Here is a 25,861-nt window from a genome sequence, read left to right on the forward strand (position 1 = left end):
CACAATAGGGAGCCCAGGCTTGAACAACTAGTACCAAGAGTGGCCCTATCAATCAAACCACCGAGATGGAACTTTCAAGCTGGATCACTCAGTGATCTGGTGGCAGTAACTAAGTACTCCACTGCTGGAGGTGAGTGGGGTGGTGATAATCCCTGGCCTGTTGTGACCTGCAGTGACATACAATTACCAAGGCACTCACCTGAGATTGACTGAGGTGAGGTGCGGGCAGAAGATGAGGTACTTGGCCCTTCTGAGGGCTGAGATAATTACAAGATTCATTTTGACTGGGATAACTGCACTGAAGACTTGCACCAGAAAATGAGATGTTATGACAACCAAACGCTGAGTAAAAAACATTCTTTAAAGAGCCGGTGTGTTCTGTGGTAACTTCAAAGGAGACTCTCATTTCCTGAAGACCGTGCTGAAAAGTCTCTAATTTTAAAGGTAACAGAGCTGCTCAGATGATTCAGCTCAGAGCTCCAACAAGTCTTATCTGTCAGTGTCAATGCCCTGACGTGATTCATGTTAGGGCTATTTGGGTGGATTCATGGGAATTGTGAGCCCCAGAATTCCCCTCAGTTCTCCAGGCTGGCTGAAGCATACCTCCATCCTGCTAGAAGGGAGAAGCCTCCCCTTTCCTGGAGTCAGTGAAATGGTACCACCTGAGGTACCCCACAATGTGGAACTGGTTCTCCCCTACACCCCCTCCTCAGTACCCCCCAGGCCTGCCTCCCAGTCTGATCAGGACAATCTGATCAGGTGGTACTGATATCAGCACAATCTGTGCTTCAGGAGGGTTGATCTGCATTCCCAAGCATTTGCAGGACCCAGGGAGGTAGATCTCAGGAGTGCTAACCTGGAACAGGAAAGCAGCTGGTAAGACTGGATAGGGAACATTTATTGACAAAGGAGAGTTCATTCATGACTTGGATTTCAATGCTGGGCAATAAAAATCTCAAGAGAATTCTAAAAATCTTAAACTGAGTCCTTAAAGCTTGTATGTGCCAATGGGCTCCAGTTAATGAGGAAGGGATGCTAGAACTTTTTTGGTTTTTTGGAGATGAGGCTGTTAGAATTAGTTTATTATGTAAGATCTAGAAATCTATCGCCTGGCTATGGTCACTGAGGGGACCTGGAAAACACTCCCTTAATCAAATCAATAAGGAATACAAAGGTGAGAGGGGTACTGACAGACTAGAAATTTGATAGACGCTGTCTTCATAAACAGGACTGGTGGTTGGAGGTATTGCCATAAAACTGGTCTCCACATTATCATTGGGGATGACAGAATTCCAGAATAGCAGAGTCTGGACCTCTGAGGGCCTCTGATTGTCCATCCATTATAGACATTATGTCTATAATGGGCAGCAAAGTCAGACTGTCAATCAAAATGCTTTAACAGGGATCTTTGTTGTTGGCTAATAAACCATGATGTTCCTAGACTTGAGACGGCTAGACTGCTGACTAGAGTTGCTGACTTGTGTGGTTATATTTATAAATATTGAGAACCATGGAGCAGAAGTGTGACATCAGTCACCACAATGGAAATTTATGGCCCTTATTTCAGTTTCAAGACCTAGAATCCACTTATTGAAAGGGAAGCCGAAAATGGGAGCTCATAACCCACTTGAATCAAAGTGTGAAATATGATATATCAAGAACTATGTAATGTTTTGAACAGCCAACAATAAAAAATTAAAAAAAAAGAAAGGGAAGCCGAGTACCCTTGAAGAATAACCTTGGCACACTGTGTGAGCATATATATTTCCACCAGAGAGACCCAAGACCAGTTGATAGAGTACTGTACTCTGGGGAAGGGAAAATACATAGATTTTTTTGAACAATGTTAAGTATGGAATTTGATTAGAGTAGTGGTATATGGAGTCTAGGTGCTAAATGAAATTTTAGCCTGAGTTTATTTCAGTTTTTTTCCTAGTCACCAAGTATACAGTTATGTTGGGCATCTGGCAGAACTTTCACACACATTATTTCCCTGAGAGTCATCATGGTAAGAAGGGCCAATTAGAAACCCCTAAAACTTCTCCTAAACACACACATACACACACACACACACACACACACACACACACCCTACATACACATTCCTGGCCTGCATGATAAATGAGAAGCAGTCTGTGTCCAGGAGGATTGCAGACATTTCAACTGTCATCAGAGACTGTAGGTATGCAGAGGTGGTGTTTGCACCATATCCCTATTCAGTTAATTTGCCTGGGTCCTGAAAAATAAAAGATGGCTTATGGCAAGCAATGGTAAACTCTATTATAAATTTAATTGGATAATAATTCCCATTTTGGCTTACATGCAAAATATGGAACCATTAATGGAGCAGATCAACACAGTCTCTGACTCTTCATATGCAGCTACTGAACTGGAGAATTCATTATTCTATATCAGGGGCAGGCAAACTATAGCCCATGGGCCAAATATATAGATATTACTACTTATCAGAGAACATGCGAACATGCGCTGCTGAAGGAAGGGTCAATCAACAACTGGTTAGGAAGGACATGCCTCATACATTTCAGTCCATGTCTGTCATTGATTGCCCCTGTGCTGGACAGCAGGCCCCCAAACAAGGTGGTCATTGGCAGGGATAGAGGCTTGTATGGGATCCCTCTCCTCTAGCTTGTGTTACTTTTGCATGCCCAAACTGTCAGTAGCACAGACAGAAGAGATCAGTCAGTCTCTTGGTATTGGGTTGATTACAATTAGACATCTTTTATCCTGGACTGGGTATATAAAAATTTGTATTTATAGGACTTAATCCTTAATTTAAAATAGTGGTTTTCATTGCTGTCTGAAGTTACATCCAAAGCTCTAGACAATGCTTGATTTATCAACATGAGGTCTCACACAACATTGCTCACACCGAAGGTTATATTCTTTAGTAGGAAAGGCAGAGCTGTGGGTATTTGCACACAGGATCCACTAATTATTCCTTGTACCCTGTCATTCAGAAGTGGACATTTTAATAGAGTGGTAGAAATCCTGTTAAAAGCTCACTTAAGAAGACAGCTTGAGGACAACACCTAGGAGGGATGGAATGCAGATTTCCAGGATGTGCTATGGACATATATGGAGATAAATATTAAGCTCCAAGTCCTCAGTAGCACAGTTTCACAGGACCAAGAATTGAATGGTTAGAGGTTTTGTGTTTCTTATCCTGAAACCTTAGCCTCTATTGGATAAGAAGTCTTGATAGTGGTGGATGGGGAAGAGAACAATTCTACCAGGAGAAAGGTATTAAATCTACTGAACTTGAAGCTGAGATGCCAATTGGATTCAGCATGCCTGTAGGCAGCAGCTAAGGAAAAAAATATTCTGCTTATGAAAGTAATAGCCCCTGATTATCCTGAAGAACTAGGTCTGCTGTGCCTTATGGAGATGGGGAGAAGCAGGTGTGGAACCCAAGGGTTTCATAATATGTGTGCATCTTGGTGATTCAATGTCCAGTGAGACAATGGTTGCATATTGTCAAATTGACATATAGTTGTGTTGCAACGATGCCCACTAAAAACAAAGAAAATAAGGGCACCAGCCCCTAAAACTGAAGGTCTATACAGCCCTACCAGGACATTAACCCATACAGCTAACGTGCTGGATGATAGTGAGGGACGTAGAGGCTATTGGAAGAGATTGGAGATAAATCTTAATGATGACTGCAAATCCAGCTACAATTGTATAGACTGAAGTTTGCTTTACTTATCTTCAACCAGACTGACTGACCTTAACCTTGAAGGGGACCTCGTGCCAGATTGGACTAATGCTTTCCAATCCTCCTGGAGAGCTCGATATAACAGTGGGGCAAAGAGGATCTGGACAGTACAAGGGGCACAACTGTATTTGGTGCTTTTTATGTGATACTTTCTGTTCTTTGTTCCACCTGTTTCCTTCAAAGCCACCACTGTGATGTCCCACTCTTGAGGTATGTTCTGACTACTTTCATGAAGGTGCAACTGGACAGCACCTCAACTTTTCACCTCCTGCCTGGGGCCACCCTATGATACCTCCACATGACAACTATCGTACTCACGTATGTCCATCATGGAAGCGCAGGGAGGTTTGTGCCCCATGAAATAAAGCTTTGGCCAGCAGGAGACAGGAGGCAGTGGTTGAATTTTTCCTTTTTATTCCTTCATGTTGAAATTATACACCTTCTCAGCAGACCCACCTGTCATCAGTGGGATGGAGCAATCTGTCACACTAAACAGTGTCAGCTCTCTGATCTGGTGTCATATTGCTCTCTCTCTCTTCCTCTCCTCCATTCCCTCGCTCCTCACTCTCACTACCTGGGATGGCACAACCTCATTCAGGCTAGAATAGTCTCTAACCTCCCAACCTGATCCACATGGTATGCCCTCTGGGGATTTGACTGTCACAACAAACAGTCCCTCTAATTGCACCTTAAGTGAAATGTGGATGTTTTCTAAGGATAATTGCAGTGTGGTCAAATGAAGGCTGCTGGCTGTCTGGATACTATTTCCACATCATTTTTCTTCTTTCTTACACTTTTGATGCATATGCCGCTGAGCCCAAATACCCACAGGTCCTCCTAAGACCTCTTGCATCTGTCCATTTCTTGCTATCCCAGATGCCACCGCCTCACTCAGGCCTGCACCAAGTCTTGCCTCACTGTTTCCATGGCTCTCCTTCCCAGCATCTTATAGCTCTCGGTGTCCAGAGCTCATCTCCTTCCTTCACGCCTGGATACTGAGCCAGAGTCATCTTCATAATGGACAAATCTGTTGTCATTCGCTGCTTAGCACTTTTTCATGGCAACTTGGTGACCTTAACATAAAAGTCCAAATTATGAATCTCTGCCAAAAATTAACTTCTGTTTATTTCCAGCCTTTGTCGTTTGCTACTTCCTCCCTCATAGTCAGTTCCAATAGCAGTGAACTACTTTCATTTCCTTAAAATGGAGCCAGGGCTGGGCACGTTCAAGTCCGTGGCAGGAAACGCCCTCCCCTCTTGGTTAAGGCCTATGCTGCCTTTAGGGTCCTGGGACATTTCCTGACTCTTCAAGACTGAGCAAGCACTGGCCATCTCCATTCATCCTTCTATCCAACTGGTATATTCACTCTCTTGTATCATTTATCTTTGGATCCCCTATCAGACTGAAGGCTTTCCAATCCTACTGGTGTGTTTTAAAAATTAAATGCTTGACAAAAGTTTGTTGAAATAGTTAATAAATGAATCATGTGTTTTTCTTTCTATTAAATATTTCACCATCTTTTATAGTATCATTAAAAGAGATAAGTACACTTTTTCCCCTCCTATATGTCTCCTATGTACTTAAGAAGTAAATGAAATGGTATATGAACAACATGAAATTGACTGGAAACTTTATCAGAGGTAGTTTAAATCACTTGACTTAAACTCTTACAATCAGTATCTTTGCCTGTTTTGTGTTGCGATAACAAAATACCTAAGTCTAGGAACTTTAAAAAGTAAAGAGCTTTATTGACTCATGATTCTAGTGCCTGCAGGACCCAGACAACATGGTGCTAGAATCCTGGCAAGGGTCCCCTGGACATGTCAGGAAGAAAGGGAGCCGGCCTTGAGCAGAGGGATACATGTGTGAATGAAGAAGCAAGAAAGGAGTGGGGGGGGGGGGGGCAGATTGGCCAAGGCTAGTTCTTTTCATGAAAACCCACTGTCATGGAAACTAATCCATCCCTGTGGGATCTGGTCCACTTCCAAGAGAGAAAGCATTAATCCATTCAAGAAGGTGGAGCTCCCAAGACCTAATTACCTCCCACAGGGCCCCACCTCTTAAAAGTTCTACCCCCTCAACACTGTTACATTGGGAACCAAACCTCCAGCTCATAAGCCTTTGGGGAAAACAAACCGTTTTCAAACCACAGCAGTCAGCAATTTCAGAAAAATAGGTTAAGTTTCAAACATAGATTCACAACCATTTATTACCCTTTCCATAGTTTTGTATTTTAAAAATCTCAAATAGTGCCTCACGGAGCTCTTAAACATCTGTCTCACTGGTGGCATTAAACCTTGTATGGTATCATGATTAGAATTTAGATTTCATAGTGACTGATAGAAAATGGCAGTCAAATAAGACTGTTCCCCTTCTTGGCTGTTAAAGGGAGGTCTCTAGGGAGTCCTGATAACCCCTTTCCTAATAAAATGCCATCTATTTGCAATAGTATGTGTATCCAAGGATCTCCTGAAATTATAGGAGCAAAACTCCCTCTTCACTTCAACCCAGTTAGGATCTATTGCTCAAAAGTGATTAGCCACACTGTGCTATAAGAGAGCATGAAAACAGGTAGGCTACCTGTCTGGTGTTCAGTTCACAGGGTCTCAACTCAAACATTTGAGCTCAAATTCTTATGCTGTTTTTAGTCTCTCTAACCTTCATACTCTTCATGTACAGTGGGAAAAATAATATCTGCTTTATAAGATTTTGGGGAAAATTAAATATCAAATGTGGTGGTCTTGGCCCATTTGTGTACTCCAGTATAGAAATGGCAGTGATCACTGATGGATTCCTAAAAACATGGCACAAACAAGGTGGTGGGTGGCAGCGTCAAGGAACTGGGAGAGGTGAGATGGGAAGGAGTAGGTGTGGCCATTTTCTCCAATGTATTTTTTTATTAAACTAAAGCTTACAATCTGGGGTTCAAAACTCATGGGGATCATCCTAGGAGCCAGCAAAGCAGAAATGAACTGTGATGAGCCTAGTTCTAGCAGGAAAAACATTCTCAGTCTACTGCAGGGGAGAGATAGCAGGAAGATCCATGGCCAAAGCACATCTTCTAGAGGACTTTCATAATTCACTGGGATGCATGGGACATTCTGTGCTTTTGCCTAGTCATAAACAGACATAAACACAGTGACTCACCTGTCAGACAGAAAACTTGATTAATGTTTTTCCACAATAAGCAGAATTGTAGTAAATCATGTCCTTAATGTAAGCTTGGAGTTAACTGGAGGTCGATTTGTCATTAAATCATTTCAGCTTTCACATGTGGAAGGAGCCAAATGGTCTGTAGAATTTCTCCTGCCATAAAAATTGCAAAAAAACAAAAATGAAAAAAACACCAGGTTATTCTATTTCTTATGCTCACATATTGAAGTTGAAATTGTCAATATAAAATTAATACCTTATCACTAGAAATACTTATATTCCATATCTCATTTGCCCTGAATAACATCATTAGGTGCATGAGGGAATTGTATCATCCTCATATTAAAGATGAGAAAACAGTTTCTAAGTGGTTATCTTATTTGTTCAAGATCACATGGCTTGGAAATGAAAGAACACTAGTGACTAATCTTGAGGACCAATGTCCTCACAATTCCAAATCAAGAAGCCCCAATGGACCATACTAATGCTGTGGTCAGATGTTAGCTTTTTTTCTCACTCTGACAAATACCTGAGAGAAATGACGTAGAGGAGAAACATTTTACTTTGGCTCACAATTTCAAATATTTCAGTTCACAGTTACCCAGCTTCATTGCTTTTGGGCTTGAGGTAAGGCAGAACATCATGATGGAAGGGCATGGTGGAGGAAAGCTGCTCAGGAGAGAGAGAGAGAGAGAGAGAGAGAGAGAGAGAGAGAGAGAGAGAGAGAGAAGGAGTGTGAGGGGAATCTGTATTAGTGCAAGAAAGGGGCCAGAGATAAGCAATACTCTTCCAAGTCATTCCCCCAGTGACCTACTTCCTCCAACTAGGTTGACCTCATAGCCTCCAGCACCACCTCCTGACAGTCTGTCCAGCTATCAATGGATCAGTCGGTTGCTGAGGTGAACTATAGGGCAGGTGAACCAGAATCATGACTTTCACCAGAAAAGATCCTCCCTCTTCCCTCTGGTTTTCTAAGCTGTGGAACCTAAACTGGGAAATGCTGGTAATCCTCCTTCACATCATGTTAAAGTCAAAGAGCAGAAGGTGTCAAAAATCTCTTCCTGGCAACATAGGTTGAACATTAGTATTCAGCCATACCTGAATTTTCTTCCCTGGACCCCCATTTTTTTCATAGACAGTATGATCTGTCATCTTCATCTAGAAGAATCTGCAATAAAGGAAAAACTCCTGATGAGACAGATGTGAAGTTTATCCCAGTCTGTTACTTAGAAGTCATGTAACTTTTGGCAAATTATTTTGCCTCTCGGGGCACACATGCTTCATGTACAAAACGAGAATTTTGTATTGAAGGTTCTTCAGATGTCTTTCTTGGGCTGAATATGAAGAAGGAAAACAGGGGCCAATCATCCAGCTCAGCTGGAACTAAGGCAAAAGACGTGCTTCCAAGTGAGCTCCTTCTCTATTCCCAGCACACTCACGGTAGCAGACAGTCAGTCACTGCTGTCTATCCAACACAGGCTGCTGTGAGCACTAACCACACCCTGCTCTTGTTAGTCCCATTGATCTTCCCAGGAGATCTCATCTCATCTTCTCCACGTCTCCATGTAATTTTCATGATCTCCCTCCTCAAATCTACTCAGCATGTCAAATGACCAAATCAATATTCAATGCATAACCCAAGTAAAATGAGGTGCTAGGTACCGTGATTATTTTATTAGCCTGTCTTTTTGTGTATCCTCCTTGGAAGGGACGGAATTCATTTTCATCAAATGAATGCCAGGGAAACAAATGAGTTTTGAAGTAAAAAGATGAAGGAAATTTTTGAACAGTACTTAATCCTCTTCATTGTTCATCCATTCATTCTTCCACTACCCAATGGCCAGGGCATTGCTTTGGGGCTCTTTACTTTAATTATATATATATATATATATATATATATATATATATATATATATAGCTACTGCTTTCCAGTGAATCAAAATTTAGCTAAAATAACTAGGCTTATGGAAGATAAAGGCAACAGCATAGTCTTGTGTGATTTGTCTAACATGAGTTGAGAGGTCACATATTTGCATACCACATTTAGATGTGGGAAAGACATTATTTGTCACCTTGCCCTAAAAACCCCATTCCTGATGATGGTGGGAAAGTATCTAAATTAGTTCATGGAAGATATTTCATTCTCTGTTGGCTAAAGCAATCATTTTACTATCTTCTGGGTAAGTAATCAAGCAATTTTAAAGTTCATGTCCCTCTGAGAGATATTTCTCATCTTATACATCCACAAGATGGTGCCTTCCTCAAGAGACAATTTCCACAAGGAGTCTTCTGTTAGATTTCGCCTGGGTGGTGAGAAAAGGGTATCTTACATTTTGTGGTGAGGTTAAGAGTGATGTCTACCTGCTGATCCTGGTCTTCTATGACCTTTGAGATGTCCTTCTTATTCACTGGTCAGAACCTCTTGATGCCCACAATAATATAATTCATGATCTGGTGGCCTGGTGGGGGTCTGCTGTGCCCCCCTCTTGTTATACTCCTTTACCTTGATATTTAAACCAAGTTTCTCCACAATGATCCGTGATAGCCCACCGGCCCTCATCTATTTCTTACCCTTCCACCTCTGGGAGCGTGTGATAATGCCCCACACGAGCTGGCCTTCTCTCAACTATCTTCTTTTGCTTAAGCACAGTGTACCCCATGTCTTCTTCTCACTTATGTTTCAGTTCTCCTACTCTGGTGCAGGGGGTCACTGAAAGGTGATGTTCTTCCCGAGCTTTAGTCAAAATGGGGCATGGATCTTCTCTGCTTCTAGATTTCTTTGCTGACCTCTCTTGATCTGACCTCAGGAACCTGTCTTCTCATGGTTTCCTCCTAGAATCAGACAGTCCATTAACATCACTGTTGTTAGAGGACTCATCAAAAATACAAATTCGGGGGCTGGGGTTGTGGTTCAGTGGCAGAGAACTTGCCTAGCTTGTGTAAGGCACTGGGTTCCATGCTCAGCACCACATAGAAAGAAAGAGAGAGAGAGAGAGAGAGAGAGAGAGAGAGAGAGAGAAAGAAAGAAAGAAAGAAAGAAATTGTGTCCATCTACAACTTAAAAAAAAAAGATTTTAAAAATTCAAATTCTCAGGTCCAAATTCAGGTCTATCAAATCAGATTCTCTAGGGACAAGATCCAGCACTCAGTTTTAACAAGCCTCCCAGGGGATTCTGACCACCACAAAAATCTGAGACCCACTCTTCAGACTCTCAACCATGCAACTCAGTGCTTGAACCCTGGGCTCAGCAGCACTGGCCTTGCCTGAAAATTATTTAGAAATGCAGAATGTCAGGCTCCCCTTGAGATTATTGCTAAGAACTTTGAAATGAGATTCTGCAGTGATTCTTATAAACAGCCAATTGGAGACCCATTACTTGATGATTGGACCTGTACTCAACCTGGATTGTAGATTAGAGGGGGATAGTGTTGAAGGGAACTTTTCTTCTCTCTCTGTGTCCAGCAGGCCACCTCCAGTCCAAGGTTGGACATCTGGGAGACAGTGGTTAGACTATAACTCGCTTGTGCACAAACCAAAAAAGTAGCTTTATTTCTATTGTTGTTCTTCTTCCTCCTATCTTACCAACCTGCTGGGTAGTAGGGTGTCAAAAATTATTTCACTTGTAAATTAAAGACATTATCACCTCTTCCTGCCTTAACTATCTCTATAGGGTAACTCAACTACTTTGGGGTAAATTTTGAGCCTTTCAGATAAACTCCAACTATGCCAGCTCCTCCCATGATGGCTCTGGGTAGGAGAGACTTACATGACCTTGTGATGCCAGGGGCAGGTGGGGTTATGCTGTTCACATGGCATTCTGTGCAAAAGAGGAAAAGGTGTATGTTCCTTATAACACTCTCTATTCAGTTGTTGGAAAATTGTCATGTTTACTTTCTTAGAATAAACACATCACTGCCATATACTTTAAAACTGCCACAGTAAATGTGAAAATTTACAATGTCTGAACTGAATCATGTTTCCATAGATGTAGTTTTCTTTTTCTTTTTTTTTTTTTTTTGTGCTGTGCTCAGTCTGCACAACTCTTCATCCGTCTCCCTATTTTTTACCATAATGATGCGCATCAGATGGAACATGAGGTTTCTCCCAAAGTCCTGCAAAAGCATTAACTATCTCACCCCCTCTAGAAATTTCTACCACTCTGAAGGCCATGAGGTGAACATTTCTCTCTGACTCTTCTTTTCGGCTGTTCCTTGTGTCTTCCCCACAGTGCACTGGATCAGGAGCACAGGCAGATTCCTGTGTGATCCAAGTTTGGACATCATAGTTGGTCTTCATTTCCCTTTGATGGACGGAAAACTCCAGTTTAAGCCCAGGCCTGCTTCTTCATATGAAACCAGAGCCTGGAGGATATTCAAAATTCTTTTCTTTCTCCACAATGACTGGTTTTTGAGACTTCACTCTCTAGTGATTCACAATGTTGACTTCCTATTTTCTAGCAAAAATTCACCCTCTTCCTGAAGCATGAAAAGACACTTACTCCAGTGGCCAGGCCCCTCAGGGAAGCAGTATCTTCTGGATTTGAAAACAGAGAAAGCTCTAAGAAGAAACCAAAAGACTCTAATGTCTTGACTTTTCCCCCCAATATTTCTCTGGTGGAGTCTTGGTAGACATTGTCTTAGTCCAAGGGGTTTAACGAACCATTTTGCTATTGTTTAATGAGAGCTGCTCCTTTCACCAGCTAGAGATGCCCTCCTTGCCCTCTCTGTTAGATCTCTCCATCTCTGCCTACTCAACAATGTAACATCACCCCATCTCCAAAGGTCCAAATTAGGACCTTTTAGTGTTCAGGAGACAAAAAAAAAAAAAAAAAAAATCTGGTTCAGATTAAAGTAAATCATAAGAAGGTTTACTTGGTTCATGTAACTGCAACATGCAGGGACTCACCATGTCACTAGGATACAGCCCCAGAGTTCTGCGATTCTTTTCTTCCTTGTGTCGGCTATTTCATGATGACAAAATGGCCCACAAAGCAGTCAGGCACTTCATCTGCATACCACATCATCATGAGCCAAGAAAGAGCCTTTGTACCAGCACCTAAGCAGGTTGTCACATGCCCACCACTGAACCTACACCGTGGTCAGGGGATTAGACCATTTTGATGGTTTCAGTTAGCTAATGAGGAACATGTTCCATTCCTAAAGCCAAAAAACTCACAAGTCTGGAAGTTAGGCATCTCTCCAAAGAGGCATCTCGGGAGGATGTGATGTCTACCCAGTGTACAGGAATCTGTCAATAACTGGGTCCCTACCCAGTCACCCCAATGAACTCTGTGCCGCAATATTCAAAGAGAATAGAACCACAGTGATGATTCAAAGACCACTGAAACCTTGGGCAACCCGATGGTGTGGGTGACTGTCAGAGACCGTCAATCAAAAGTCCCTCCACGCTCCCATTTTATTTTCATTTTCATAATTTATTTTGTTGGTGCATTATAATTACACTTAACAGTGGGATTCATTATGTTTTAGTTGTAAACTTCCCCCTGCCCTCCCCTCCTCCCTCAGGATCTCCTTCCTCTACTCTTTGGGTCTCCTTTCTATTTTTATGAGATACCTTCCACCTTTTTTAAAAATTTTAAATTATTTTTTAAAAAAATTTTAAATTTGAATTCCTATTTCTCCATGATTTTCATAGCATTAAGTAAACTTCCCTGATTCTGGGGTGAACCCAGAAGAGGAAGAAAGTTCTGCCACGATTGCGATGGATTCTCTGTGGCTGGTCGGCATGAGGGCTGGCAGTTAAGATGAAGTTGACAAAGAAAAATGAAGCACTACTTTTGGTAGCACTGACTCTGTCAACAGAGATTGACGCCACTGTGTAGTCTGCAACACAATTAAGTCGATTTATGAACATCTTACCAAAAATTTAGGAGTGAAACATCCTAAAAATGTTTCTCATAAGGGGTGGTATCAGGAAACCACATGAGAACTCCTATAACTGCCAAGTGACAGTGAATACAAGGTCATCGATAGTGTCTTTTTCTATTGTTTTACTCTTTCTCTCTTTTGCTCATCATATTTTCCCATATAATCCTAAAATTTCCAAGCACCAATACAAAATAGTTCCAAGGGTTTCAAGAATCAAACCCTGACATTGAAATTGCACTTCTTAGTTTATTCATTAATCAACATATTGTTTGTTTATTCATTCAACAAACAATTATAATTACTAGACAGAATACCCATAAGAATTGAGTCTTTCTGGAACAAGTGTGGTAGCCCATACTTGTAATCCCAGTGACTCAGGAGGCAGGCAGATTGCAATTTGGTGAGACCCTGTCTCAAAATAAAATAAAAAGGTCTTGGGGGATATAGCTCAGTGATAGAGCAACCCCTGGTTCAATCCCCAGCAACACACACACACACACACACAAAAAAAAAAAAAACACTTTGCAGGTCAGAATGATAGTTGTTACCCAATTTTCAAGCTGGAGTTTCAATAGTGTCAAGAGTCTTGGAGGCAGGGCCAGAACTTTTAGGACACTTCTGAAAAGAATATTTCCAAGTCCATTCAACTATCCAAGAACTTTCAATGAAATGCAGAGGACTAAGTTATTATTTTCAAGCATAGGCTAGGCAAGTCACTGTGGATTAGGGTTTCTTGATCACAGTTTGGATTTGAAACCAAGCACACATAAAATTTGGATTTCTATTCCATAACTGACTCTGAACAACATGGAGAAGTCTCCAGTTCATTCCCTTATTGGATGAGTATACAGTTTGCTTTTTAAACACCTAATTGCAACATCATTTGAGGAATCGCAACCTATTTTTTTAGCGTGTAAAATTCCACTAGTGCTGCATAAAGGGCTTCAGAAAATTATAAGCAGAAGAAAAATAGGTTACAGGACATTATATGTTTAATGATATGCAAATGCTATTAAATTAGAACATGATTGTATCACTGTTCTTTGGGGAAAAATGGTTTTAAGCAATTCAAAACAACAGATGTTAAGGTTTTGTGGGGGGTTTTTTTGGTGCAGAGATCTAACAATATCAAATTAGAATCAAAAACCACACATATTGAATTACCTCTTGACTTTCATAGATATTAATTTTATAGTAGACAAAAAGACAAACTGATTAAAGCTTAATTTTGCTTTTTATTTGAAAGGTAGCTAGTATTTTCTTACATAGGTAGGAAAACTAAACAAAGACAAATTGTCAAGGCTATAGCCACAATCTTGCAGAAATTACACAATTTAGCCTAAGTTTTCTTACAGCTTGACGGACCAATTGTATGTAACCAGCTTAGGAAAAAAAAAACAAAACTGAAAAGACATTTGGAGTTTAAACCAAGAGAAAGCATCTGATCATTGCTGAGCTTTTCAGAGTGCAGAGGAATAAATGGTGCAGAGGATTGCAGCATCTCCCTGCCTTCATTTCCAGCTCCTAGGGAGCAGTCTCTTGGATAGGAAAATGCCAGCCTGGGCTACTCTTGGCTCTTCAAGAGCAACGAAGGGAGCGGCGAACTACAAGGTTCCATGATGGAGCATTACTGCCACCTAGTGGTCATGAGTAAGATGAACAATAAATGATGTGGCAAGAATAGGACCTCTAGAAAAGAATCTTAAACCCCACATCACCTCCAATTTGACCTGCTTTTGTTATTTTCAGCTAATTAACTCAAACCAGGTGCATTAAATAAATGTAACTAATTACACTAATAGAATCTCAGTGTGTTACATCTTAAAGCTGTTATAAACCTCAAAGAATAAAAGAGATACAATGCTCAAATATCTTTTTTATTTGAATGGAGTCAGGGGGTTTACGCTAAGGAATAAAGAAAATTTGGAAACATATATTGCTATATTTTAAGTTTAATTTTTCATTACCCCCCCACCAGGATGTGTCCACTTAGTAGATGTAAATAAACATCACAATCAGAACTAGATTTTTTTCAGACCAGTATGGCAATGAAAAAGACAGATGTAAGTTTTCCTGCCTCATTTCCCTTGGCAGCCACTTCCTGGGAGAAAAAAAAAAAGAATGTAAATAAAATCTCTCCCCTGGCTGCTGATATAGTAAACACGAAAATAAAAAGCCCAGGTGGTTTTCAAAAGTTCAGGAGACAACAGGTGTTCCCGTGGTTGGCATTAGACATCCTACAAAATGGTACAAACACATGCCAAAGGACCAAGTGGTTTGGGAGATTTTTTTTTCTTAGTTTTGTGAGATGGAGTAAGTGGTTTGTGTGTGTCTGAGTCTTTTTGTGTCTGCTGGAGAAATTCTGGTTCCTGGCAGGGTCACTGGATGGACATCGACAAAGAAGTCTATTATCTCAAAAGCTTTATTGGGTTGGGGTTTTATAGCGGTTGTGTTTCCATGGCAACCCATGGACCGGTTTAACCAGAAAAGAACAGAGGCCCTGCATAGATAACAGAATGATGGCAGAGCAAAAAGGAAAATATACTATAAAAAGAAATGCCTGCTCACTCTGTATTGCAAATGCTATTTTAAAATCAATGCCTCTAACTAAAAACAAGTTAATGAAGTCAATGGAGGTGATTGATAAATAATTGTTTATTTGATCATTACTCTAAAGAACAGATATCTAATGTCCTGGAGAGATCTGTCAGCTCAGCTTGAGAAGAGGAAAAGGCATAATCATTGTGGGTAAGCAGATTTGCTCTGGATGCTCCCGGGGAGATAATGCTGTGTAATTTGGATGAAATGAGGTGATTATTTTTTATGTCGTTTAAGTTCTTCATCCATAAAGATTCCCCAGACCTGAACTTGGTCTCATTTCCAGCCTATCCAAGATGTCTATTTTGAGTTACTTAAATTAAAAAAAAATGACACTTTGAATAAGAAAATAAAAACTCAAAATGTAAATAAATTTAAAATAGATGTCAACCTGTATGTTGACAATGCAGAGTGTGTGTCTCCACAGAATTATGGGCAAGGAGCAGGCGCCACTGAGGATATCCTATAGAACCATAAACCATGAAGGTTCCTGAACTACCTTAATAGAGGTATTTAACCCTCCAGAGAAAGTGACCATGACAATAGTGTCCTGGGACCAGCTCCTACAAATCCACATCACTATGTCCTTATGCCCAGGGTCCTTCCAGGGAATTCTCTCTCAGGTAGTTGGCCATATCCTGATAAAATGGGAATAACTCATAATAATGAACAATTATCTCGCCACAGTGGATAAAGCATTTTCAAATCTACTTGTTAAAAAGCAAGTGTTACAATTGTCCCTGCAGTTTGGGACAAAAAAAATAATAATTTCAAGAAAGTTTTTCAAAGAGCTAGTCGGTAGATGATCTGGTATTCCAATCCGGGTCTCCTGATGACGAAGATCCAGGCAATAATAGCTGGAAGGTCTTATCCCTTCCAGAATTATTTTCATCTTAATGGAGAACTTTGGAACCTAAAAGTCTTTAGAAACGAAAAGGTTCACTCTCCACTGTTGAAGATTTTAGATTGTGTCTAGGGTCCTCTGTCCTAAATCACCTGAGCATCTTCCCAGTTTATCTCTCCTTGACTGGCCCTCCTCTGAGAAGATTTTGGCAGCTTGACTCATTTGGGAGCTAATCCCACATCTTAACAGTGTTTTGCTATCAGTTGTTCAATAGGACATTCTCATTAAGGGTGGCACAAATTTGTATTTGCCAGTCTCCTCGAATAACCAACTGAAGAAGAATCCCAATCAGGTCTCTGTAACAGATCATTTTAATTACTATCTATAAGACTTATGATATTCTCAGAGGTAATAATTAATGAGATTAACTTTCCCCTTTCCCCTTATCCTGACCTCAACCCAACAATGACACGGATCAACTCTTTATGCATATGTCTGCATCACACCTAGAGAAAGAAATGGGAGAAGTATTTTTAAAATTTTTTTCAAGGGGGAAAATCTACTCTGGAGGCAATTCAGGGTCCTTGGCTTCAAGGTCTGACACTGCTTTTGAAGCCAGATTTAAAGATAGGTAGTTAGTGAAGTTAGGTAAATCAGGTCTAATGTAGAGTACGGAAAATGAGAGTGGAGATCATTATTAGGAATGGAGTCCAGGAAGCCAGAACAGCACCTGGGGAAATTGAAATGTTAATGTCCCAAGCCCCTAAATCCATCCTAAAGAACTGTTAATGAAGTAGCTCACAGCAAACTGGGAGGTGTTAATCAAACCACCCCAGGCCCTTCTTGCCTGGCCCTGACCCTGACCTTCTGGCCTTCCCACCTGCATTCTATCACTGCAGGACGGAGGGGAACAAAGGACAGGAATGTGGGAGGACTAGAAGAGGACCTCAGATATAAAAAAGGGAAGACCTCCCCCTTCCACGGATTCTGCCTTTTGGGTCCCCTTCTTCTCCGGGGAGAAGTCTTTCCTGCTGTCCTTTAATAAAGCTTCCACTTTCCACTCTCCACTTGCCTCGGCTGCTTCTCTGGTGTTTGACTCCAGCATTCAGGGAAGCAAGGACTCGTCGCCGGTAAACAGCAGTAACACTATCAGTCAACTGTGTGGTCCTTTCTGGATCTTTTACCTTTAAATGTGTTTGACTCAAAGGTTGCCAATAACGTATTCATAATTAAGCAGTTCACACTATTGTATTCTTTGTTTTAATGCTGAATCTTTCTCTCTTAAGCAGTTGTGAGTGTGTCTCACTCAGAGTGCTTGTCCAGAATCTCTTCATTCTCTAACATCATTATAACCAGAAAAATGCAAAGAACAGAGAAGATTCATAGGGCCTCAAAACCAGGCAGTTTTCTATTGTGCTCATGTATCACCGTCAGTTTATGTTGATTCATTATTGAGAAAATACTGATCTCATTATCAGGATATTGTTTTGGAATGTGAGGGCACAACATGGTATCATGACAGTAGCTGTTGTCATAGCATAAGGTGAAATTAGACCGTCTGGCGTCACAATATTCAATGGTTGTTTCATCTTCCCACAAAATGACAGCGTTAAAGAGAAGGAAGGAAAGGAGAAAAGGAAAGAGTAGGATAAAGAGTCTTAAAAAATCACTTTGGTTAGGACAAATGTTTACTCAGTGCCTACCTAATTCTAGAGCAGAGCAATTTCCTCAATGAAGATTCAAACTGATCTATCAAGACTCCAAATATTCCAAGTCCTCAAAGAAGACTGTGGGTAGAAGATTTGACATAACTGTCTATTTATCTAAAGATAAACTTCTGGTAATTTCAACTACCACGTACTCAGCTGTAGACTGAAAAAGAATCAAATCAAAACTGGGAGTCCACTTGTTTCTGCTTCCTGTAAAACCTTACAAGCTCAGTGACTAGGTTTCCATACTGACCTAAACCTCAGAAGGCTTCACCAGATCGTTTCTGTTGTGACTCCAGTACCTAGTGGTAGAGTAGGTTCAACAAATATTTGTAAATAAACGAGAAGAAAAGAAGCAGTAGTTAGTAGTACTTGGGATTGTGGGAGACAGTCACAGAATCGAGAGATCTGATGGTTGATGGCCCAAAATCCAAAGAAAGAAAACCCATAAAATCCATTCATGGGTTGGTTTGGTGGTGGTGTACAAATGTAATCCCTAAGATTTGGGAGCCTGCGAGAGGAGGATCACATGTTGTTGGAGGCCAGCAATTTAGTGAGGTCCTGTTTCAAAATAAAAATATAAAAAAAGGGCTGGGGATGTAGCTCAGTGGTAAAGCAGCCTTGGGTTCAATCTCTAGCACCAAGCAAAACAAACAAACCAACAAGAAAAAACAGACACAAAGGGCACTAATTTAAAGGACTAACAGTCCTAGGCACCTATCTTACTATCCTCTGAGGGATTACAGCCCAGATACGCGTCCCCCGCAAAAAAAAAAAAAAAAAAAAAAAAAAAAAAAAAAATTATCATCAACAATAATGATCCCAATTCATTGGGAAAATATTAGATTTTATTAATCCATCTCATTTAATAAAAGGCGAGCAGGAAGATGCACAATGTGCTTTCAAATGTTTCCATTGGACCAGATTAAAATCTTCACTGAGAACACCTGTCGCCTCCCAGGCTGCGATTGATTCCCTTTACAAAATGTGATCTGGATGCAATGATGCCGCAGACCTCCCCTCCGTACCCCCATCCCTCATTCTATTCCAGGACCTCTAGCTCCACAGTGTCTTTTGTAGACATGGAAAGTGTGCAGTTCCTTTGCCTTTGGGATTTATTGCGGATCCCAGTACAGAGTTTCAGTATGCTCCACATGTCGGACCTCCCTGTTTCGGTTACAAAGCAGTACAGAATCGGGTCGGCCACACAGTTGAGACTCGTCAGGGCCACGGAGATTCTGTACATGGTGTACGTCTGCCTCCCGGACTTGTCCTCCAGATTCATGTTGCGCTCTAAGATGCAACGGACCAGCAGCATCACATGAAAGGGAGTGAAACAGAGGACGAAAGTCAGGGTGATGCTAACCAGCAGTTTAATGATCCTTGTCTTTTCACGGCTCTCTGTGGCTTGATTGTGCCTGACAGCTTGATAGACTTTCTGGTTGCAAATGGCGATGATGACCAAGGGTACCACGTAGCCCGTGCAGGTCCTGAACAGGTTGAGGTTGATCTGCCACTTCTCCAGAGGGTATTTGTCATAGCATAAGGTGAAATTAGACCGTCTGGCGTCACAATATTCAATGGTTGTTTCATCTTCCCACAAAATGACAGCGTTAAAGATAGATTCCAACACCCAGATAGAGAGGCTGACCATGAAGGCGAATCTTCTGGTCCTGAGAAAAGAGAATCTCAAAGGGTAGACAACGGCTAAGTACCGATCAATGGCAATGCAGGTGAGGAAGCCCGTGCTGCTGTAGAAGTTCATGTACATGCAGAAGGCGCTCCCTTTGCACAAGGCAGGCGAGAAACTCCAGTTGTCTTTATTCCAAGTGTAATCGATCCACAGAGGGAGAGTTAAGGCGTACAGCAAATCCGACAGCGATAAGCTGAAGAGGTAAATTCCCAGCTCGTTCTCCTTCTTGGCTTGCAGAAAGGACACACACAGAGACCCGATATTGGCTGGGATGCTGACAAAAATCACAAAGATGTAAACAGTTGGAAACAGATAGTGTTCCAGGTCGTGCTGTTCTTCAATACATGTGCTGTTCATTGTTTCTTCTTCAGGTGGCAATAACATTAATTCTTGGGATGTAAGAACAGGAAAATTAGTCTTTTGTAGTTTGTTTTCAACGTTGAATTCTCTTTTACTGTGCACACCCCCCCCCTCCAATTTTCCTTTGGTTTCTAAGGTTCTAATTGATCCATCACTGCTTTTAAAGGGTGGGTGCAGATCGGTTTTTACAGATGATGCCTTGTTGGAAGTCAGAATCCAAACTCCTGGCAGTTAGCTAAATTCAATGAAGAGAAGTCCATGTGTCCATAAGGACAGAATGCTGGCAAAGAGCCCTCCAGGATCAACTGGAATATCCTTCAACTTCCACGGAGTATTATCTCAATTTAATTTTCTTCATGAATCTCACAGAGATTGGTGCAAAAAGAATTCATTTTCGCAGAGATTGACACCCCTTTTTAAATGCCTTTGAGTCTGTAATGAAAGATGAACTAGAATAGATTAGATGTTTACAAGATATATAACCTCCTTACAATCATGATTTTGAAGAATTCTTATATTTCATTATTGAAGATCTTGCAAATGCTTTAAATCACAATGAAGGTGCTTAAATGGGAAAATTACTTAGTAGACTTTAGTAAATAAAATCAAGCTGAGATATTTTACTTACTGCAAATAAGAATTACCCAAGGGAATTATGTTTCTCACCAGACATGAGATAACAACCCACACTAAAGCCAACAGGCAATTTTAAGTGGCTAAAAATAGAAAATTTAGTTATTTGGTTACAATCAGTACATGCCTCCAAGTGTGTGATACACTTTGTGGTTATACACTTTTACATTTTTCATTTCATATACAATTTAGGTGTAAAGCACTTTCAAAGTAATCATTTTAGCCAAGCGAATATTTTCATAAGAAATACAATAAAGTTTAATTTTAAAACACAACAGTTTGTTGAGCCTTAATACATAGATGAGCCCACGTTTTTGAGCTTTTTCTTCCTTTGTGAGTTATTACATTTTGTCTTTCACCATCAAGAGAAACTTTCATAAGGCTTTTATACTTCCATGAACAAGAGGATAGAATGTCCTGCGTTCTAGGTAAAATCTTGTGATCAACAATTTCTGCTGCTATCCCAGGTTATTTATTAGGGTAGTTTCTTTGTGAAGCTATGATGTCATGGATTCACACAGGAGTAAAGGATTCATCCTTCTCCCCATCCTGGGGTGGAGAAATACTTCTGGTATTCCTCTGTTAGTGGTGCCTCTTGGTGGTTTGGATGATTTACCCGATGGAGGCCTTCAAAGAAAAGCTTTGTGAGGACACCAGACAGGGCATCAAATCTCTTGTCTTCCAAGTGCCGATGGATCCTGAGCACTCTAGGGACCTGCCCTCATAAGGCATGAGGATCCTGCTTGTAGAGCAAGCCATATCCAGAGTACATGACATATTTCACTCAAAATAAAATGGAGAAAAACTCCTGAGATCTTCCGGTCTCATCACACCTCAAATATGAATGAAATGTGAAAAACAGCCTTTCAAATCAAAACAGTCTCTTCCAGAGAGAAAAATAATTCTGACGGAAAAATAAAAGTTGGAGCTAAGATGAGGGAGGTCAGTGAGCAGGGTAAGCTCTGGAGAATCTAAAGGCATCTGTGGCTTTGGAGGAAATAGCTAAAGCCTTTGGAGCAGATAAACACTAAGTTTGGACCCACTCAGGGAGGGAGGTCCTCGACCATCCCACACACATTGGTAAACAGGAGCCTCCACCCTCAGAAGGGTGAGCCAGAAAACAAAGTAAAATAGTAAACTCCACAGACATTTTGCAGACAGCAGAGAAAAGTTGGCAAGTTCCATATCTCAGCTTAGTCTCTGTGGGGAGCTATAAAAAAAGAGTGCTTCCCTGAGTATTCATGCAATTCTAGGTATATAAGAGTGCATATGTGTTTACCACAACGGTGCACAAGATTAAAATATTCACAGTAGCACTATGTGTAAAACCCTTCAAATTAAATGCCTATTAGCAGTAGATTAGAAAAGTAAATTGTGGCATATTAATACAATTGAAATCTACATAATGATGAAAATGAAGAAATTATTGCTACACTTAGTGACATGGGTGAAACTCACAAAAAGAATGCAGAGTGAAAGGAAAGACAAAGACAGCAAAGTATGTGCTAATAAAAGCCAAGCAAGGTTAATATATGCTGCTAGAATTTAGAATTTGGGAAGGAACCAGATACCATGCAAAGAGGGAATGATGGGAACTTCTGAGATTTTGGTGATGTTCTGTTTCTTGGTATAGTGCTTCTTCCACGCCCAGTGTGTAAAAATTTATCAGGCTGCTTGGTTGGGAAATGTGCTTTTTTTTTTTTTTTTTTTCTGCCTGAAAAAGTGGTATTGGAAAGCTGTGTGAGATGAGATGTGAGGCACCTTGACAAACAACATCTGTTGCACATGCAGATGGAGTATGTATGCCTTCCTAGGAAATATGATTCTACTTCTTTTAAAACATAAAAATTAATTAAAACAGAACAAAAAATAATTTAAATAGTTGTAGAAATAAATTCACCAAAAATAAAGATTTATTATATGACAAATAAATAAATTCTAGGCATTTGGAAGAAGTAAATACAAAACCTCCCTTGAGAAAAACTTCCTTAACATCCCCTTCAAAGAAGCCCAGAGAGCCAGGTACATACACGTTATCCCAGTAGCTCAGGAAACTGAGGTAGGAGGACTGAAGTTCAAAGCCAGCCTCAGCAACTTAGTGAGGCCCTAAGCAACGCAGCAATACCCTGTCTCTAAATAAAATACAAAAAAAGGGTGGGGATGTGGTTCAGTGGTTTAAGGCCCTTGCGTTCAAACCCTGGTACCAAAAAAGAAAAAAAAAAATCCCATAGATAGGGTTCTAACAATTATGACCTCACTAAAACACACATGTGCGTACACACCCACGCCCACACCCACACAGAAATAAGCCACTACGTGTGAGACTGAGCAGAAACAAGAAAGAACTAGATCCACCAAAGATTTAGAGGCAAATTAGTATATAACAAAAAACAAGTGTGTTTAATATGTTTAAAGAAATGAAAGAAGGAATTGGAACACATAAGTGAGGAGCAAGAGAAGATAAAAATGACCAGATGTATTTTTTAAAGATTGAAATAAAGTGTCTAGACATAAAAACATAATACTTTAAATTTGCAAATCAACCAATTGATTAGATATAGCTAAAGAGAGAATTAGTATTTTGCAAGACAGAACTAAAGAAAGAAGATGAAATGATCAGTGTTAAAGAGATGAGAAAACACCAAAGAGACATGGAGAATAATGGTCAGCATGTGTGTAACTCAAGTGGCACAAAAGTAGAGAAGAGAGAATAGGGAAGGGGCAATATTTGCAAAGATAATATTTCAGCACTTTCTAGAACTGATGAAGGATATGGAATCCTCGGATTTATGAAGACTTAAAAATTCCAAATAGGATTAAAACAAACAGAAATGGAAATCTATATCAAACTGCAGATCACCAAAGACTGATAAAAAATAGCCAGAGAGAAAAGATGGATTACTGACAGAGGATAAAATTTAGACTGACAAAGGATTTAATAAAAACAATAATAGTAGACAGAGGATTAATAGTCCTAAACAGCTAAGAAAATATATGTCACCTATAACTGTGTACACAACAGAACTAAATTGCTAGAACTGGAGAAAAATAAGAACATTTTAAGACCAACTACCACTGAGAAAATTTACTCCCATTGAATTTCTCACTTCAGCAGCTTCTATAGGATATAATTGAAGGACCAGAGAGGAATCTGAGAAGCACCAAGAATTGATGAAGCTATTAAAGATGCAACCTGAAGAAGAGACCACATGGTGTTCCCCACGAGGCTGACACACCTGGATCCTGAAAACATTCTCCCATGGGACCGGGACTACAACTGTGGGAGGATGGCCGTGTGTACCCCTTCTCAATGTTACTCAATAAGTATACATTTTTTCTCTAAAAAAAAGGATAAAATGGACAAACTGATTTTGGAAGAGTTTATCAAGTTCTCAATAGAATGAATTTCTTGAGCTGTAGAAGTGTTTCCTTCCTTGCTGAAAATAACCACAAGAAAGGATGGTTTGATGAAGCAGATACTGGGTCTCCTCTCTGTTGGGCAACAGAGGCCCTATAACCCTTGTGGTTATGAGCGTGGGCTCTGGAGACAGTTTGAAAGCCTCTCCATGGTCTTTGGGGGATCTGTGACCTAAGTTCTAATTTCCACATGCGTTCCATTAGTCACAGGGTAGTCGTGAGGGTTGAACGGGATGGACACCAGGCAAAGAACCTGGCACATGACAAGCCTTCTCTCTATGCTAACTGTCACTGTTGTTTCAATGGCAACATTGGTAATATGCTGCTATCATCTGTGCTGTCCCCCACGTTTCTTACAAGGAGTTCACTTTGACCACCTGGCCAGAGCATGGCAGAGGAACTCAGCCTGGTTTGAACGGTAATGCTTCACATATGATACCAAGGTTTGCAGATAAACTTGTTAACTTAATGCATGCAGGTCTACAATTTTAGTGGAAAACAAACGTCCTCTTATTCATACATTTTTCAAATGTTATTTTGTCTACTTTAATCAGATTTGGAGAAAATTGCTTTTAGAACCACTAAGAAATCTAGATGAGTTTTGAATTTTTATTTTACTCTTTACTGAATGCCAAAAGACAATCTATAGTATCTTAAAGTATACCTATTTCTAAACAGCTCTAAAAATAGTAAGAATCACTGATGAGAATTACCAAAAGGAAACTGTTTTCCTGTAGTGTTATAAGAAGGCTCACGTTCGGTTATCAGTTTAATAGCTGCTTATTAAGACTACTGTGTTCCAGGCACTGTGATAGTCACATACTAACAAATAGTTATTAATTGATGCTTATTAATTTTAGAAACGTTATTTCCTAACTTCACATTATTTTATACATATATATATACACACACACATATATATATACACATATGCATATATATATGCATATATATATTTTTAGTTGTTTATGGACCTTTACTTTATCTATCTATTTATATGTGGTGCTGAGAATCCAACTCAGTGTCTCACACATGCCAGGCAAGCACTCCACTGAGCCACAACTCCAGCCCCTTCACGTTATTTCTGATGAATATAAAAGATATCATTAGATCATTGTTTGCTAAGGAAAGGTGTGAGGTAGTCCTACAGCTAGGAGCTGATAGGTTTCCTCCTAAACAATGCAGTTTTCCAATATACCACTTTCCGAAAAGGAAATGGAGCACTTACATCCCCTGTTTGTATATGCATAGTTGTACTTAACTCTTCATGAATTTAAATTTCGACATCTCTTTACCCATATTCAAAGCAGAGGAAACCATGCGTCTTCCTCTTTGTGTCTCTCTACAATACTCTGCCTTGTTACATTTATACATCCTAAACCAGATAAAACGCTGCAACCATTGCTGACCATCCTGCCAAAGTATGTTATCTCGCTTAAAATCTTATTCTGTTTGTAATCTTACACTTACCCTGTTTCTTGGAGTGATGCTTTTGTCGACTGAGGAGCCTGATAAATCTGGCATTGAGAAGAGAAACCACCACTCTTGAAGTGGGGACAGGAAATTGCACTCATAGCTCACATTTCATCATAAACCAATGAGGAAGCAGCATCTTAATGGGAAGGTTTATATTGTCCAAGTTTGAACAATTAAAAAAAAAAGTCAAGCTCTTAAGTATGCTAAAACATGTTTTTATCATTTACTGTGTGTAATTTTTATGACTCACTTTTCTCTTTGCATTCTAATTACAAATATGTACTGATGTTATAGATCTTTACTTAATAGAACATGCACTAGATATTTCACTCGTTCATTCATTCCATCAGTAC

At 40.2% G+C, this 25,861-nt stretch overlaps 1 protein-coding gene across 7 annotated transcripts in view; it reads right to left on the reverse strand.

The window, feature by feature from the left end:
- Window positions 1–25,588, reverse strand: part of Gpr65 (G protein-coupled receptor 65) — a 51,187-nt gene extending 25,599 nt beyond the window's left edge. For 2 of the 7 annotated variants that reach the window (XR_011706544.1, XR_011706540.1), the window contains exons 1-3: window positions 25,503–25,570; window positions 7,988–8,057; window positions 6,884–7,042 (exon numbers count right to left, since the gene is read on the reverse strand). Coding sequence is in view for 1 of the 7 variants with exons in the window: in XM_027931525.2 (XP_027787326.2) it covers window positions 18,972–20,006 (1,035 nt within the window). In the remaining 6 variants the exon portion in view is untranslated. Of the gene's footprint in view, window positions 1–4,133; window positions 4,810–6,883; window positions 7,043–7,418; window positions 7,559–7,987; window positions 8,058–9,460; window positions 9,722–18,755; window positions 20,415–25,502 lie in introns of those variants that run through there. The other 5 variants (XR_011706543.1, XR_011706542.1, XR_011706541.1 and 2 more) reach the window with 5 other exon arrangements.
- Window positions 25,589–25,861: the final 273 nt, after the last annotated feature.

This window comes from Marmota flaviventris, chromosome 2 (assembly GCF_047511675.1).
Source record: "Marmota flaviventris isolate mMarFla1 chromosome 2, mMarFla1.hap1, whole genome shotgun sequence".
Taxonomy (NCBI): domain Eukaryota; kingdom Metazoa; phylum Chordata; class Mammalia; order Rodentia; family Sciuridae; genus Marmota; species Marmota flaviventris.